This window comes from Poecile atricapillus, chromosome 34, assembly GCF_030490865.1.
Source record: "Poecile atricapillus isolate bPoeAtr1 chromosome 34, bPoeAtr1.hap1, whole genome shotgun sequence".
Taxonomy (NCBI): domain Eukaryota; kingdom Metazoa; phylum Chordata; class Aves; order Passeriformes; family Paridae; genus Poecile; species Poecile atricapillus.
In genome coordinates, this window is record NC_081282.1 from 3,796,371 (window position 1) to 3,812,993 (window position 16,623).

A 16,623-nucleotide genomic window follows, 5' to 3' on the forward strand; every position below is an offset into this window, starting at 1 on the left:
ATCACTGGGATATTCGGGATGTGTCAATCACTGTGGGATATTCGGGATGTGTCAATCACTGTGGGATATTCGGGATGTGTCAATCACTGTGGGATATTCGGGATGTGTCAATCACTGTGGGATATTCGGGATGTGTCAATCACTGTGGGATATTCGGGATGTGTCAATCACTGTGGGATATTCGGGATGTGTCAATCACTGGGATATTCGGGATGTGTCAATCACTGTGGGATATTCGGGATGTGTCAATCACTGGGATATTCGGGATGTGTCAATCACTGTGGGATATTCGGGATGTGTCAATCACTGTGGGATATTCGGGATGTGTCAATCACTGTGGGATATTCGGGATGTGTCAATCACTGTGGGATATTCGGGATGTGTCAATCACTGTGGGATATTCGGGATGTGACAATCACTGTGGGATATTTGGGATGTGTCAATCACTGTGGGATATTCGGGATGTGTCAGTCACTGTGGGATATTCGGGATGTGTCAATCACTGTGGGATATTTGGGATGTGTCAGTCACTGTGGGATATTCGGGATGTGTCAATCACTGTGGGATATTCGGGATGTGTCAATCGGTGTGGGATATTTGGGATGTGTCAGTCAGTGTGGGATATTCGGGATGCAGCTCTCAGCGCCGCGGGGCAGCCGTGGTGTCAGGGCCAGGCTGGACTCCGTGGTCTCGGAGGTCTCTTCCCACCCTGGTGGTTCTGGGATTGATTCTGGGATTCTGGGATTGATTCCATGATTCTGGGAAATTTGGGACTAAAACATCCCAAACCCCACCCCACACCCCCCGAATTTCCGTTCCAAAAGTCCCCCCCAAAAAAACTCCCAGTGAAGCCTTGTGAGTTCACCCACGACCTTTTACTGCAGGGCTGGGGCAGGGGGCACTGGGGGCACTGGGGGCACTGGGGGCACTGGGCGGTCACTGGGCGGTCACTGGGCGGTCACTGGGCGGTCACTGCGGTCACTGGGCAGCAGGCGGTGGTCAGTGGTCAGTAGGCGTGGTTGGACACGAACAGGGACTCGCTGGCGGCCGCTCCCGCTGTGCCACTCGGGGTGTACTTGCCCTGGCACGCCAGGGAGTTGGCCTGGGGACATTGGGGACATTCAGGGCATGTTGGGGACATTGGGGACGCCGGTGTCCCCAAGGTCCCCAGCAACCTGCCAGGCCCCACCTGGGTCCCCCCATCCATGTCCTTGTGGTCCCAATGCCCTCACGTGTCACCCCAACCCTTCTCCTGGCAACCCCACTGCCCACCCCCATGTCCCCAGGGTGTCCCCATGTCCCCAGGGTGTCCCTGGGGTGTCCCCAGTGTCCCCAGGGTGTCCCCAAGGCCACCTACCAGTGCTCTCTTCACGTACTCCTCCTGGGCCGCCTTGGTGTTGTCCTTCTTGCCGCCCCAGGCCTTGAGGGCCGAGGCCTGCAGGGCGCGGCCGTAGGAGAAGGTCAGCGCCCAGGGCCGCGGCAGCGGGCAGCGGTTGATGGCGTTGAGGTTCAGAGACGCCTCCTCCTCGCTCTGACCCCCCGACAGGAACGTGATTCCTGCGTGGGGACAGCAAAGTGACACGGTGACATCGCTGTGACATCAGCCTGGGGACACTGGTGTGGCACAGGGACATGGGGACACGGGGACATGGGGACACAGGGACATGGGGACACGGGGACATGGGGACATGGGGACACGGGAACATGGGGACACGGGAACATGGGGACACGGGGACATGGGGACATGGGGACACGGGAACATGGGGACATGGGGACACGGGGACACGGGGACATGGGGACACGGGGACATGGGGACACAGGGACATGGGGACACAGGGACATGGGGACACGTGGACATGGGGACACAGGGACATGGGGACACGGGAACATGGGGACACGGGGACACGGGGACATGGGGACACAGGGACATGGGGACACGGGGACATGGGGACACAGGGACACGGGGACATGGGGACACGGGGACATGGGGACACAGGGACACGGGGACAGCAATCAATGGTGCTGAGGGACAGCGCCGCCTCCTCCTCACTCTGAGCCTCTGGGGACACCGAGTGACACCGAGTGACACCGAGTGACGCCGAGTGACGCCGAGTGACGCCGAGTGACGCCGAGTGACGCCGCGGGGACACCGAGTGACACTGAGTGACACCGAGTGACGCCGGGTGACGCCGGGTGACACCGAGTGACAGCGAGTGACGCCACGGGGACACGCAGCGACTGACCTGGCACGGCAGGCGGCACGGTGCGGCGCAGCGCGGTGACGGTGGCCATGGCGATCTCCTCGGGGCTGTACTTGGTGGCGCAGGCGTGGCCCGCTGTCACCATGTTGGGCTTCAGCAGCGTCCCCTCGAGGTACACGTGGTGGTCACTGAGCGCCTTGTACACGGCTGCCAGCACCTGGGGACAGTGGGGACACTGGGGACACTGCAGGGACACTGGGGACAGCGGGGACACTGCAGGGACACTGGGGACCCTGCAGGGACTCTGGGGACACTGCAGGGACACTGGGGACACTGGGGACCCTGCAGGGACACTGGGGACTCTGGGGACACTGCAGGGACACTGGGGACACTGCAGGGACTTTGGGGACACTGGGGACCCTGCAGGGACTTTGGGGACACTGCAGGGACACTGGGGACCCTGCAGGGACTCTGGGGACACTGCAGGGACACTGGGGACAGTGGGGACACTGCAGGGACACTGCAGGGACTCTGGGGACACTGGGGACCCTGCAGGGACTTTGGGGACACTGCAGGGACACTGGGGACACTGGGGACCCTGCAGGGACACTGGGGACCCTGCAGGGACTTTGGGGACACTGCAGGGACACTGGGGACACTGGGGACCCTGCAGGGACACTGGGGACCCTGCAGGGACTTTGGGGGACACTGCAGGGACACTGGGGACCCTGCAGGGACTTTGGGGACACTGCAGGGACACTGGGGACCCTGCAGGGACACTGCAGGGACACTTGCTAGTCACTCAGGGCCTTGAACACAGCCACCAGCACCTGGGGACAGCCCCGGGGGTATTTGGGACACCTGGGGACATCAGGAATTGCCAGAGACACTCAGGGGACAGCTCTGGGGACATGTCAGGGACGTTGGGGACAGTGCTGAGGACACACCAGAGATCACCAAACCCCTCCCAGGTGCAGCCGGGACAAGCTGGGGACACCAGGAGCTGCCCCAAGCCCACCCAGGTGCCACCAAAACCCTCCCAGGTGCCACCAACCCTGTCCAGCTGCCACCTCTCGGTGTCACCCAGTGAGCCAGGGACCCCCGAGGGCTGCAGGACATCCTGGGGACAACTGGGGACACTTGGGGACAGCCCAGAGGTGCCACCCACCTTCTCAGTGACATACTGGCACGTCTTGAGGTCATGGTCACCATCCGGGAGGATCTCGGGCTCCACAATAGGGACGATGCCATTCTGGGGACACAAGAGACACGTCAGGGACACACTGGGGACACGCTGGGGACATGGAGAGGGGACAGAGGACAGCCTGAGGAAAGAGAGAGAGGACAGAGGGAGAAGTAGGGACAGCAGGAGGGGGCCTGAGGCCACCGAGGTGCCACCAAACCCCTCCCAGGTGCCACCTCTTGGTGTCACCTCCCCTGTGGATCCCTCCCCCTGCCCTGGGGACCCCCTGGGGACCCTGGGGACACTGGGGGACCTGCTGGCAGATGCTGGCGTAGCGTGCCAGGACGTTGGCGTTCTCCATGACGGCCAGGCGCGTCGGGGTGTGCGCCGTGATCTTCAGCACGCAGCGCCACTTGGCAAAGTCCGCGCCGTCCTTCTTGTACTGGGCACAGCGCTCCATCAGCCCGTCCAGCCCTGGGGACACCGGCGGCGTTGGGGACACCGGGGACACCGGCCCACGGCTGTGACGGGGACAGGGACGCAGCAGCGGTGGCGCTGGGGACACCACGGCTGTCACTCACCCTGGGTCGTGGTCTCGCCGTTGGTGCCAGCCAGGGGCACCACGCCCTTGTCCACCTGGGGGACAGCGACAGGGTCACCGCAGCCACCGGCGCCACCAGGGTCACCGCGGCCACCATGGCCACCCCGCTCCGTGTCCCCCTCCGGGTCCCCACCCTGGGGTCACCGAGCTGGGTCACAGAGGGACCCTGACACCCAACCCCTGAGTGTCCCCAATGTCCTAAAGACTCCACATGTCCCCAAGGTGTCCCAACACCCGCAGTGTCCTCAAGGTGTCACCACCTCACTCTGTGAACCCACCTTAGATGTGGTTTCCCTGCTCCCAGCTCTCCATGCCTGACCCAAACCAAGAACACCCAACCTCCCCCATGTCCCCAGGTGTCCCCAGGTGTCCCCAGGTGTCCCCAGGTGTCCCACCTTGATGCCAACCAGGGCTCCCTTGTCGCGGATGACCTGCGGGAAGGGGCGGCCGTCGTCGGCCTTCTGGTACATGGTCTCGTGGAAGAGGATGACGCCGCCGATGCAGGGCTCCACGCGCTTGTCGGCCGTGAAGAGCAGCTGCCGGTACCAGCGCCGGTTCTCCTCCGTGTTCTCCGCGCCCACCGAGCTCAGCCGCTTGGCGATGCTGCCTGCACAGACCAGTACAAACCAGTATGAACCGGTACGCGCCGGCACAGACCGGTCTGGACCAGTGTGCAGCCATTAGAGCCGGTACGGAGCGGCCGGTTTCCAATAGGAACCAGGAATGCCCGGTATGGAGCAGGGGCTCCCAGTCCATCCCAGTCCCTCCCAGACCACTCCCAGTCCATCCCAGTCCCTCCCAGACCATTCCCAGTCCATCCCAGACCATTCCCAGTCCCTCCCAGACCATTCCCAGTCCATCCCAGTCCCTCCCAGACCACTCCCAGTCCATCCCAGTCCCTCCCAGACCACTCCCAGTCCATCCCAGTCCCTCCCAGACCACTCCCAGTCCATCCCAGTCCCTCCCAGACCACTCCCAGTCCATCCCAGTCCCTCCCAGAGCACTCCCAGTCCATCCCAGTCCCTCCCAGTGGGTACCAGTGGACTCGTCAGCGGCCAGGATGCCCTTGCCGGGGGCCACGATGCGCTGGGCGATGGCCGCCAGCTCCTTCTTCTGCTCCGGGGTCAGCGCGGGCACGGGCGGGGCCATCCTGCTGCCTCTGCGGGAGTGACGTCAGCAGTGACGTCAGCCGTGATGTCACGGCTTCGATGTGACGTCACAGACCACAGCCTTGCTGGGGGAGGGGCAGGGACACGGCCACGCCCTGGGGGTGTCCCCAAAAGGGGAGCCAGAGGGCACTGGGCGGGACTGGGAATGGACTGGAGAAGATTAGAGGTCACTGGGAGTGACTGGGCGTGACTGGGGGCACTGGGAGTGAACTGGGAGGGCACTGGGGGCACTGGGAGTGAACTGGAGAGGATCAGAGGTCACTAGGAAGGGCTGGGAGGGCACTGGGGAAGTGAACCCCAAGGTTTTGGGGGGAAACCCCAGGATCTGGGGAGTTAAAAACCGCCAAATTTTTTTGGCAAAACCCAAAGATTTTGAGGGGAAAACTCCCACAGATTTTTAGGGGGAGAATCTCAAGATTTGGGGAGGGAGAACCCCAGGATTTTTTTTGGGGGAAAGAACCCCGAGATTTGGAGGGGAAAACCTCCCAAAATTTGGGGGAAAAGACCCCAAAGAATTCGAGGGGGAGAACCCCAGGTTTTGGGGTGAGAACACCCCGGAACTCCAGAAGGAAAAACCTCCAGATTTGGGGGTGAAACGCCAGAATTTGGGGACGGAGAGAACGCCACAATTTTAGGGGGGAAAAGACCCCAAGATTTTCAGGAACAGCCCCGGGATTTTGAGGGGAAAAACCCCAAGACTTTGAGGGGAAAAACCCCAAGATTCTGAGGGAAAAACCCCAAGATTTGTGGGGCGGGGAGGGAAAGGAAAAGCCCCAAAGTTGAGGAGGATCCCCAGGAGTCTTTGGGGGGCACCGACCGAATGTCCGGCGGTGTCCGGGAGTGTCCAGCGGTGTCCGGAGTGTCCGGGAGCTGCGGGAGCAGAGCCGGGAATGGCTCGGGGGGGGCCCCAAATCCGGGAATGGCCCCGGGGCTGCCCCGCCCCCGCCAAGGGCGTTTCAAGGGGAGGAGGAGGAGGAGGAGGAGGAGGAGGAAGGAAAACCAGCAAAGGACCGAGAAGGAGCCTCTCCCCTCCCCACCGCGGCTTTCACCCCAAAATCTGCCTCTTGTACCCCTCAATCCGATATTTACACACAAAACACGCCTCTTGTACCCCTAAATCCGATATTTACAAACAAAACACGCCTCTTGTACCCCTAAATCCGATATTTACACACAAAACACGCCTCTTGTACCCCTAAATCCGGTATTTACGCACAAAATACGCCTCTTGTACCCCTAAATCCGATATTTACACACAAAACACGCCTCTTGTACCCCTCAATCCGATATTTACACACAAAACACGCCTCTTGTACCCCTAAATCCGATATTTACACACAAAATACGCCTCTTGTACCCCTAAATCCGATATTTACACACAAAACACGCCTCTTGTACCCCTAAATCCGATATTTACGCACAAAATACGCCTTTTGTACCCCCACACTCGATATTTACACACCACAATCCGTCTTTTGCATCCCCAAATTTGACTTTTCCACCCCAAAATCCGCCTTTTGCACCCCAAAATCTGCACTTTTAAGCTCAAAATCTGCACTTTCTTACCTCAGGATTTCTTCCTAAGCCCTCAAATTTGCAAATTTTACCTCAAAATCTGCATTTTTTTACCACAAAATTACTTTCTACCTCAGCATTTCCCAACACCCCAGATCAGCTTTTTCTTATTCAATGTATATTGGATATTTTATTCTTATTCTTATGTACCCCAGACCCAAAACTCGTCTTTTTTTTTTACTTCAGGATTTTCCTCCACCCCCAAAATCTACTTTTTTACCTCAAAATCTGCATTTTTAACCTCAAAATCCAAACGTTTTCCTTCACTATTTCCTCCCACATCTTAAAATCTGCACTTTTAACCTCAGAATTTCCTCCCCGAAGTCTGCATTTTGCACCCCAAAAACTTCATTTTTACTTCAAAATCTATACTTGTTACCTCACAATATGCACTTTTTACCACACGATTTCCTCCCACACCACAATATCTGCTCCGGATCCCAAAACCTGTCCTTTTCACCTCAAAAATCTGCACTTTCCACTTCAAAACCTGCACTTTTTTACTTCACGATTGGTCTCTACCCCCAAAATGGGCCATTTTCACCCCAAAATCTACTTTTTTAACCTCACAACCTGCACGTTTACCCGCACCGCCTCCTCCAACCGCCCAAAACGTTCCCCCAAACCCCCAAAATTCACCTTTTTCCCCTCGAATTCCGCCCTTTCACCCCAAATTCTGCCTTTTCCACCTTAAGCTCAGAGGCTTTTCCCTCACAACTCCCGACCCGACCCTAAAATCGCCTTTTTTCACCCCAAAATTCCGCCCCCCGACCTGGGCTCCGCTGCGGCTCTCGCGGGGAGAGGGCGGGGCTTGTGGTAATGACGTCACCGCGCGCACGCCCCGAGTGGGCGGGGTCTTAAAAGGGCAACGCCGCCAGCTGAGTCACGGTGGGGCCCACCAAGGGTTGGGGGTCCCGGGGGCACTTTTGGGGTTCCGGGGGGGGGGGGGTTGGGGGGATCCTGAAGGGATTTCGGGGATTTTGGGGGGTGTCCTTGCTTGTTTTGGGGTGCAGGGGGGTGTCCCAGGGGTTTTGAGGTTCAGGGAGGGTCACTTTCGGGGTACAGGGGGGAGATTTTTGGGGTTCAAGGTCAATTTGGGGGCATCAGTTTTGGGGTTCAGGGTGATTTGGGGGGTTCCGAGGGCTCCGTTTTGGGTTTTGGGGGGTCAGTTTGGGGTTTCTGGGAGGGATTTTTGGGATCCAGGGTCAGTTTTGGGTGTCTAGGGTCAATTTTGGGGGTCCCGGGGGGACACTTGGGAGAGTCAAGGGGAACGTGGGGGTTCTGAGTAAATTTTGGGGGTTCAGGCTCGGTTTTGGGGTTCAGAGGGGTCGGTTTAGGAGTTCACGGTCAGTTTTGGCATGCCCAGGATCAATTTTTGGAGTCTGGGCTCAGGTTTGGGGGATGGATTTTGGGGCTCGGGAGCGATTTTGGGGTGCGAGGGCTCAGTTTGGGGGCGGGGGATTCAGTTTTGGGGTGCGGGGAGGGATCTGGGGACAATCCCGTGGGAATTTTGGAGTCCGAGAGGAGATTTGGGGACAATCCCCGGCTATTTTGGGATCCAAGCAGGGATTTGGGGACAATCCCGGGGGATTTTGGGGTTCGGGGGGGATTTGGGGTCTATCCCAGGGGGATTTTTGGGGGTCCGAGAGGAGATCTGGAGACAATCCCACCGCCCCAAGAGGTTTTGGGGTTCAGTTTTGGGGTCCGAGCGGGGATTTGGGGGCAATCCTGGGGGATTTTTGGGTCCTAGAGGGGATCTGGGGACAATCTCAACTCCCCAGGAGGTTTTGGGGTTCAGTTTCGGGGGCCGGGGGGGGTTTGGGGACAATCCCGGGGGATTTTTGGGATGCGAGAGAGGATTTGGGGACAACCTCCCCCCTCCCCAGGCGGATTTGGGGGGCTCTCGGGGGGTTTCGGGTTTTTTTTGGGGTCACTCACCGTGGGGTGTCCGGGGGCGGCGCGGGGGGCTCCGGGGGCTCCCCCTTATATCGGGGTGGGGGGGCTCCCCCTCCCCCCCGTGACCTTCTCGGGTCCCCTTTGCCCTTTCGGGAGCCCAAAATAGCCCCGCCCCTCCCCCACCCCCGCGCGGGGATGGTGGGGGAGGGGTGAGGCCGCCCCTCCCCCCCCCCAAATCCCCCCAGGCGATTTTGCCCCCCCTCTTTATTTAACCCCCAATTTTGGGGTTTTTCCTCTGCTTTGGGGACCACCTTCTGGGCCCTCCCCCACTTTTTTGTGTCTCCTCTCCAACTTTCCGGCCCCTCCCCCACCGTTTTTGGCCCCCACCCCTCTCAATTCCCCAGGTTTGGGACCCTCCTCCAACGTTTTTTCGGGTCCAACCCGAATTTTGGGGTCCCCCTTTTCCCCCCTCCCCATTTTGGAGTGGAATCCCGCTCTCCCTTTTTGCCCCTTCTCCCTCATTTTGGGACCCTCCCCAAATTCTTGGGGTTCCCCTTTTACCCCTCCCCGTAATTTTAGGGGCGCCCCCAACCCCAAATTTGGGCCCTCCCCCCCTCTTTGGGACCCCCGTCAAATTTCGGGGCCCCTCCCCTTTCTGGGACCCCAAATTTTGGCTCCTCCTCCCTTTTTGGGACCTCTCCCAAATTTTGGGGTCCCCCTTTGAGTCCGCCTCCTCTTTTGGGGGGGGGTCTTAGTGAAGGGGCGTGGCCTCGGTGGCGCGAGGGGCGGAGCCACCTCCCCTTTCCTATACGTCGTCATTAAAAGTCATTAATATTCATGACTCAGCGTATTTAATCGTTAATATGCTAATTAGCACGGCGTATCTCCGCACAGCTCATGAATATGCAACAAAAGCAGCGTCGTCGCCATGGCAACCGTTCCCCGCGCGCTCCCATTGGCTGCCCGGCCTTCTCCGCTCAGCCAATCAGCGCCGCCCCCGCTCCGCCCGGTAATTCCCCCTGATTGGCTGCCGGCCTCGGCCAATCAGCGCGCGCGGCGTTGCCTCCGTTGCTGTGGAGACGCCGCGGCCGCCTGAGGGGAGGGAGCGGCCGCCATTTATGTAAATGAGGGGCTGGAGCTCATTTACATTTTCACATGAATATTCATGAGGCACTGAGGGAGGCCGCAGACCTGCCCGGGTGTCGGTGAGAGGGAGATTTATGCAAATCAAGCGGAGTGGGGGAAGGTGGGAGGGACGGGGTGGGCCCGTGGGGATGGGGGGTTGGATTTGGCCCTCCCCTTCAATTAAAGCCACGCCCCTTTGTCATCTCACCGGGATGCGACACCCATTTAGCCTGTCAGTCATCACAAGCCCCGCCCCTCAGACAGAGGCTGCGCCCTTTCTTTACAAATTGGCCCCATCGCATCGAGGCCACGCCCTCTCCATCCGTCCCCATTGTCCCGCTATTCCCGGTGTCCCCTCCCAGTGTCCCGTTGTCCCCATCCCACTCAGACCCCGCCCCCTCCGAGGGACATCATAACCCATTCCCCAGCCACGCCCCCATCCATTCCCCGTGTCCCCTCCCCCTTTAGCCCCTCCCCCTTTAGCCCCGCCCCTCCATTCATTCCCGCTATCCCGGCTCCTTCCCCCTTTAGCCCCGCCCCCCCGAGCCCCGCCCCGTCAATTCCCGGTGTCCCCTCCCCCCTTAGCCCCGCCCCCCGAGCCCCGCCCCGCCAATTCCCGGTGTCCCCTCCCCCCTTAGCCCCGCCCCCTCCGGCCATGCCCGGTCCCCGCGCTGTCCCCGCCGTCCCTCCCGCTGTCCCCGCGCTGTCCCCGCGCTGTCCCCGCGCTGTCCCCGCTCCGTGCCCCTGCCGCCCATCCCCCCTGACGCCCCTCCCCCGGCGGGCAGGCCCCGCCCCGCCCGGCCATGCCCGGGGCCGCGGTGTCGCCGGTGTCGCCGGTGTCGCTGCCGCTGTTCCCGGCCCTGCCCGCGGGGCTGCTGTGCCTGCCGGGGCTGCTCTTCTTCCCGGGGCTCTTCCTGCTGGCCCGCCGCGCGCTGGCCGCCATCGCCGGCTGTCCCCACGGCAGGGCCACCGTGCTGGCCGCCAGGTGACACCCGCGGGGACAGCGGGACAGCCGGGGGAGGGATGGGGACAGCCGGGGGAGGGATGGGGACAGCGGGACAGCGGTGGGACAGCCAGGGGACAGCGGGGGAGGGATAGGGACAGGGATGGGGACACCCGCCAGGGCCACCGTGCGGGCCGCCAGGTGACACCCGCGGGGACAGCGGGACAGCCGGGGGAGGGATGGGGACAGCCGGGGGAGGGATGGGGACAGGGATTCGGACACCGTGCTGGCTGCTAGGTGGCCCTGGGGACAGCCAGGGGACGGGTACGGGGACGAAGAGAAAGGATGGGGACAGGGAGGGGACAGGGATGGGGACAAGGCTGGAGGTCGTCCCGGGCGGGGAAAAGGCTGGGGACACTGCGGGGACATGGCTCCGTGGCACCGGGCCAGGGAGGGGACAGGGATGGGGACAAGGAGGGGACAGGGAGGGGACAAGGAGGGGACAGGGATGGGGACAAGGAGGGGACAGGGAGGGGACAAGAAGGGGACAGGGATGAGGACAAGGAGGGGACAGGGATGGGGACAAGGAGGGGACAGGGATGGGGACAAGAGGGATGGTGACAAGAGGGATGGTGACAGAGATGGGACAAGGAGGGGACAGGGCCACTTCCAGGCCTGAGCAGGGGCGATCAGAGACAGTGACAGTGACAAGGCGAGGCCGGAGGGGGGGTTGGGGACAAGCCAGGGGGGGATCAGGGACAGCACGGGGACAATCCGTGGGGGGTGGGGACAGGACGGACAATCCGGGGGGAGGGGAGGGGGATTGGTGACACTCGGGGGGGGGGCTGGGGACACTCCGAAGGGTGTTGGGGACAATCCGGGGGGGCTTGGGGACACTCGGGCGGGGGGGCAGGGCAGGATTAGCCGCAGCACATGGCCGGTGACGCGGGGACAGCGCAGGGACAGCACGGGGACACGGCTTAGGGCAGTCAGCGCGAGCCCATCCCCCACCGTGTCACCCGCATGTCACCTGTGCCAGCCGTGTCCCCCTCGGGACTGCCCCGTGTCCCTCCCGTGTCCCCCCACGGCCCCCAGATCCCCCCGTGTCTCCTTTGTCCCCTCATGTCCCCGTGTCCCCTGTGCCAACCTGGTACCTGTGTCCCCTTGTGTCCCACACATCGCTGATGTCCCCCTGTCCCCTCTGTCCCCCACATCTCCCATGTGTCCCCCGTCTGTCCTCTCACCCTGTCCCCATGTCCCCCCACTGTCCCCTGATGTCACCGGATGTCCCCCTGCGTCCCCCCATGTCCCCCCGTGTCCCCTGATGTCCCCCTGTCCATCCCCCCGTGTCCCCTGATGTCCCCTGATGTCCCCTGATGTTCCCCTGTCCATCCCCCCGTGTCCCCTGATGTCCCCCTGCGTCCCCCCATGTCCCCCCGTGTCCCCTGATGTCCCCCTTCGTCCCCCCGTGTCCCCCCGTGTCCCCTGATGTCCCCCTTCGTCCCCCCGTGTCCCCCCGTGTCCCCTGATGTCCCCTGATGTCCCCCTGTCCATCCCCCCGTGTCCCCTGATGTCCCCCTGTGTCCCCCCGTGTCCCCTGATGTCCCCTGGTGTCCCCCTGTCCATCCCCCCGTGTCCCCTGATGTCCCCCCGTGTCCCCCCGTGTCCCCCCGTGTCCCCTGATGTCCCCTGATGTCCCCCTGTCCATCCCCCCGTGTCCCCTGATGTCCCCCTGTGTCCCCCCCTGTCCCCCCGTGTCCCCTGATGTCCCCTGGTGTCCCCCTGTCCATCCCCCCGTGTCCCCTGATGTCCCCCTGTCCATCCCCCCGTGTGTGTCCCCTGATGTCCCCCTGTGTCCCCCCGTGTCCCCTGATGTCCCCCTGTGTCCCCTGATGTCCCCTGATGTCCCCCTGTCCATCCCCCCGTGTGTGTCCCCTGATGTCCCCCTGTGTCCCCCCGTGTCCCCCGGTGTCCCCTGATGTCCCCTGATGTCCCCCTGTCCATCCCCCCGTGTGTGTCCCCTGATGTCCCCCTGTCCATCCCCCCGTGTCCCCTGATGTCCCCCTGTCCATCCCCCCGTGTCCCCTGATGTCCCCCCGTGTCCCCCCGTGTCCCCTGATGTCCCCTGATGTCCCCTGATGTCCCCCTGTCCATCCCCCCGTGTGTGTCCCCTGATGTCCCCCTGCGTCCCCCCATGTCCCCCCGTGTCCCCTGATGTCCCCTGATGTCCCCCTGTCCATCCCCCCGTGTCCCCTGATGTCCCCTGATGTCCCCCTGTCCATCCCCCCGTGTGTGTCCCCTGATGTCCCCCTGTGTCCCCCCGTGTCCCCTGATGTCCCCTGATGTCCCCCTGTCCATCCCCCCGTGTGTGTCCCCTGATGTCCCCCCGTGTCCCCCCGTGTCCCCAGGCTGGTGTCATCGGTGCAGGCAGTGATGGCCTCCACAGCCGGGTACATCATCTCCAGCTCCTGCCACCACGTCATCGATGACCAGTGAGTGACACCCGGGAACACCTCGGGGACACCCCCAGACCCGTGGGGACATTCACACACCTGCGGGGACACCCTGGGGACACCTGGAGATCACCTAGGGACACCACACTGGGGTCACCCAAGGAAGTGGGAGCCACAAACTCAGGTCTCCGAGGTCACCTGGGACACCTGGGGATCACCCGGGACAGCTGGGGACACCAAATCGGTGTCCCCAAGGTCTCTGGGTCACCTGGGACCCCTAAATTTGGTCCCCAAGATCACCTGGGACACCTTAGTCCCTGAATTTGGGGTCCTCTGCACGCCTGGGCACACCTGGACACACCTGGGGACACCTGGGACACACCTGGGGACACCTGGGGCACACCTGGATGCACCTGGGACACACCTGGGCACACCTGGGGACACACCTGGACACACCTGGGACACACCTGGGACACACCTGGACACACATCTGGGACACACCTGTGCTCACCTGTCCCATAGGCACTGGCTGGCTGCGGCTTACCCGCCCTTCGCGGTGCCGTACTTCGTGTACGACGTGTACGCCATGTACCTGTGCCACCTGCAGCGCGCCCAGGTGAAGGGACACGGGGACGCTCCCCTGGCCCCGCGCGCCGCCGCCGCCGCCTTCCTGCGCCAGGAGCTGCTGATGGTGCTGCACCACGCCGCCATGGTGCTGGTCTGCTTCCCCGTGGCCACCGTGAGTCACCTGGGGCACCTGGGCACATCTGGGGTGCTTCGGGGACACTTGGGTGTCACCCTTTAGGGACACCCGGGTGACGGCCAGGTGTCCCCCAGCTGTGGCGGCAGGGCAAGGGCGACTTCTTCCTGGGCTGTCTGCTGATGGCTGAGCTGAGCACCCCCTTCGTGTGCCTGGGCAAGGTCCTCATCCTGGTGAGATGTCCTCAGGTGTCCCCAAATACCCCAAATCACCAAAATAGCCCCAAAATAAAACAAAAACAAACCGAAAAAATCCCATAAAAATGGAACAAACCCCACCAAAAATCCACAAAAAATCCCCCCAAACCCTGAAACTCCCGAAGTATCCCAAAATATTCCCTGATATCCCCCAAAATATCCCAAAATATTCCCTGAAATCCCCCAAAAAAACCCCAGATCCATCGGGGTCCTCAAATCCCACCCTGGGTCCCTTCCAGAGTGTCCCGAAAATCCCCGTTGTCCCCCATAACCCCACTGAGATGTGACCGATGTGTATTTCTCCTCTCCTCTTCACTCCATAACGGCTTCTGGGGTCTCCCTGTGTCCATCCCACCCCAGAGACCCCATAACAACATTGGGACCCCCCTCCCCACCCCCAGTTGGTTCCTCCAAACCCCACCGAGATGCGACCACCACAGATTTCTCCCCTCCTCCTCGCCCCACGGGAACTTTTGGGGTCTCACCATGCCCCCCAAGCCCTGGAGACCCCATAAGGGCGTGGGGACCCCGTAACGGAGCCGCGCTGTGCCCGCAGCTGCGGCGCCAGCACACGGCCCTGCACAAGCTCAACGGGCTGGCGCTGCTGGTGACGTTCCTGGGCTGCCGCGTGCTGCTGTTCCCGTACCTGTACTGGGCCTACGGGCGGCACCGGGGGCTGTCGCTGCTGCGCGTCCCCGCCGCGCTGCCCCCGGCCTACAACGCCGCCGCCGCCGCGCTGGCGGCCCCGCAGCTCTACTGGTTCGGCCTCATCTGCCGCGGGGCCTGGCGGCTCTTCCGACCCACGGGGAGCCCGCCCCGGCCACCCTGAGCCCAGCGGGGGCGCGTGGCCCGGAGATGGGGGGCGGGTGGCCGGGGGGGGGTCTATGGGGCACCCCGGGATGGCTCTGGGGTGTCCTGGGTCATCTGTGGGGTGGTCTGGATGGTCTTGGGGTGCCTGGGGGGGTATCCTGAGGGGTCCTGGGGTGTCTGTGGAGCACCCTGGGGGATCCTGGGGCACCTGTGGGGCACATTGGGGTCACTGTGGGGTGTCCTGGGTTGCCTGTGGGGCACCTTGAGGGGTCCTGGGGTCTCTATGGGGCACGCCGGTGTGGCTCTGGGGTGTCCTGGGTCATCTCTGGGGTGGTCTGGATGGTCTTGGGGTGCCTGGGGGTGTCCATGGGGCACCCATGGGGCACCTGGAAGGGTCTCGGGGTCTCTATGGGGCACCCCGGGGTGTCTGTGGGGCAGCTTTGGGGTCTCTGTGGGTCCCCCTTCCCCTCCCCTCCCCCATTAAAGGATTTCTGGGCACTTTTGGGTACTTGGCCTCATTGTTGGGGGGGGAGGGGCAAGGGTACCCCGAGTGACCCCTGAGTGACCCTGAGTGTCCCCCACTCCAGTCTCGGTCCCCTCCCCGGGACCCCCTTTCTTTTCTTCCCGTGTCCTCTCTGCCACCACTCCCTCTTTCTGCCTCTGGCCTGTGCCTGGGGTTTTTGGGGAGGGATTTCTGGCACCTGCCCCCCTTTTCTTGTTGCAGCAGAGCTCCTTTTTGGGAGGGGGTCTAGTCCTAGAAGGGCTTCCAATAAAGCAGGGTGCTGCTGTCCAGGGCAGTTGGAGTTGTTCTGTGCCTTCTTTGGGGGTGAGGAGCAAAGGCTGAGGGGGACGGGGTGGGCACTGGGGGGCTCCCCTGTCCCTTGGGGCACGCCGAGGTCCCCGGCAGAGGGAGGCAGGCGCTGCGCTGGAGGAGCAAGGTGAGCGGGGAATGGGGAGGGCTCGTGCCGGGTACCCTTGCCCAGAGGGGATCCCGAGCTGCCAGGGAATTCCCTGCGAGGGCTGGATGCAGAATCCAAAAACCTGTGGAGTTTTTCTGGTTTTTACGGTAGGCATTGGCAAGGAACAGGAATGGATCTCTCTAAATTCCCTTGGAAAGAAACCCCCTCTCTGTGCACGCCGTCGTTAGGGTTTTGTTATGTCAGGAACGGCTTAGGGTTAAGAAAGTGGCTTTTGTTTTTCCACCTCTTACTTCCCTGTAAAATATGAGTGTATAAAACACATCTGTGCATCCATGAGGTACTAAAATGCACCAAGTGAAATTTCTGTGTCTCTAAGTTGCATAGAGATGAGTTCCATAGAGACGAGTGCGTTCTGCACTTGGGGTTGTCTAGGGCTTTATATTTTTGTTATTCTGATGTGTTCGGTGAATGAATTTATAGAGTTTAAAATAGAAAGAAATGCAAATTTCAAAAAGCAGAAAAATAGAAAGAGAAATAGATAAAGATATAAATGTAAAAGTAGAAGGCCCTATAAATAGAAAATACATAATAGAAATAATGTCCATAAATCTACACATCTAAAAGATAAGTAATCTTATGTATGTTATTGTAATATGCTTTAACCTATATTCCATAGAATTAATACAGGAATATATACAAAATATAGCATAAATAAAAACTATAAATCTCAGTTGAAAAGAATTATTTAAATCTAGTTTACAATAAAAGCTTGCTTTTTTTTTATTTGGGT

General features: G+C 61.1%; 2 protein-coding genes across 6 annotated transcripts; one reads left to right on the forward strand and one right to left on the reverse strand.

The window, feature by feature from the left end:
- Positions 1–853: 853 nt before the first annotated feature.
- ALDOA (aldolase, fructose-bisphosphate A) lies at positions 854–8,776 on the reverse strand. 4 transcript variants are annotated; one of them, XM_058860922.1, is made up of 11 exons: positions 8,668–8,775; positions 5,972–6,024; positions 5,023–5,144; positions 4,381–4,592; positions 3,966–4,020; positions 3,698–3,858; positions 3,370–3,453; positions 2,244–2,418; positions 1,358–1,557; positions 975–1,102; positions 854–943 (listed from the first exon to the last, which is right to left on the reverse strand). In XM_058860922.1, exons 3-10 carry the CDS (start codon positions 5,132–5,134, stop codon positions 1,007–1,009), a joined length of 1,095 nt encoding a protein of 364 aa, XP_058716905.1. In that variant the 5' UTR covers positions 5,135–5,144; positions 5,972–6,024; positions 8,668–8,775; the 3' UTR covers positions 854–943; positions 975–1,006. The 4 variants fall into 4 exon arrangements, with proteins under 4 accessions (XP_058716905.1, XP_058716904.1, XP_058716903.1 ...); XM_058860921.1 differs by having other exon boundaries at positions 854–1,102; XM_058860920.1 differs by lacking the exons at positions 854–943; positions 975–1,102; positions 1,358–1,557 and adding an exon at positions 1,564–2,057 and having other exon boundaries at positions 2,189–2,418; positions 8,668–8,776.
- Positions 8,777–9,010: 234 nt separating this feature from the next.
- TLCD3B (TLC domain containing 3B) lies at positions 9,011–15,632 on the forward strand. Of its 2 annotated transcripts, XM_058860926.1 has the most exons (6): positions 9,013–9,830; positions 10,536–10,735; positions 13,102–13,185; positions 13,669–13,885; positions 13,984–14,079; positions 14,660–15,631. In XM_058860926.1, exons 2-6 carry the CDS (start codon positions 10,554–10,556, stop codon positions 14,930–14,932), a joined length of 852 nt encoding a protein of 283 aa, XP_058716909.1. In that variant the 5' UTR covers positions 9,013–9,830; positions 10,536–10,553; the 3' UTR covers positions 14,933–15,631. The 2 variants fall into 2 exon arrangements, with proteins under 2 accessions (XP_058716910.1, XP_058716909.1); XM_058860927.1 differs by lacking the exon at positions 10,536–10,735 and having other exon boundaries at positions 9,011–9,830; positions 14,660–15,632.
- The last annotated feature ends 991 nt before the right edge of the window (positions 15,633–16,623 follow it).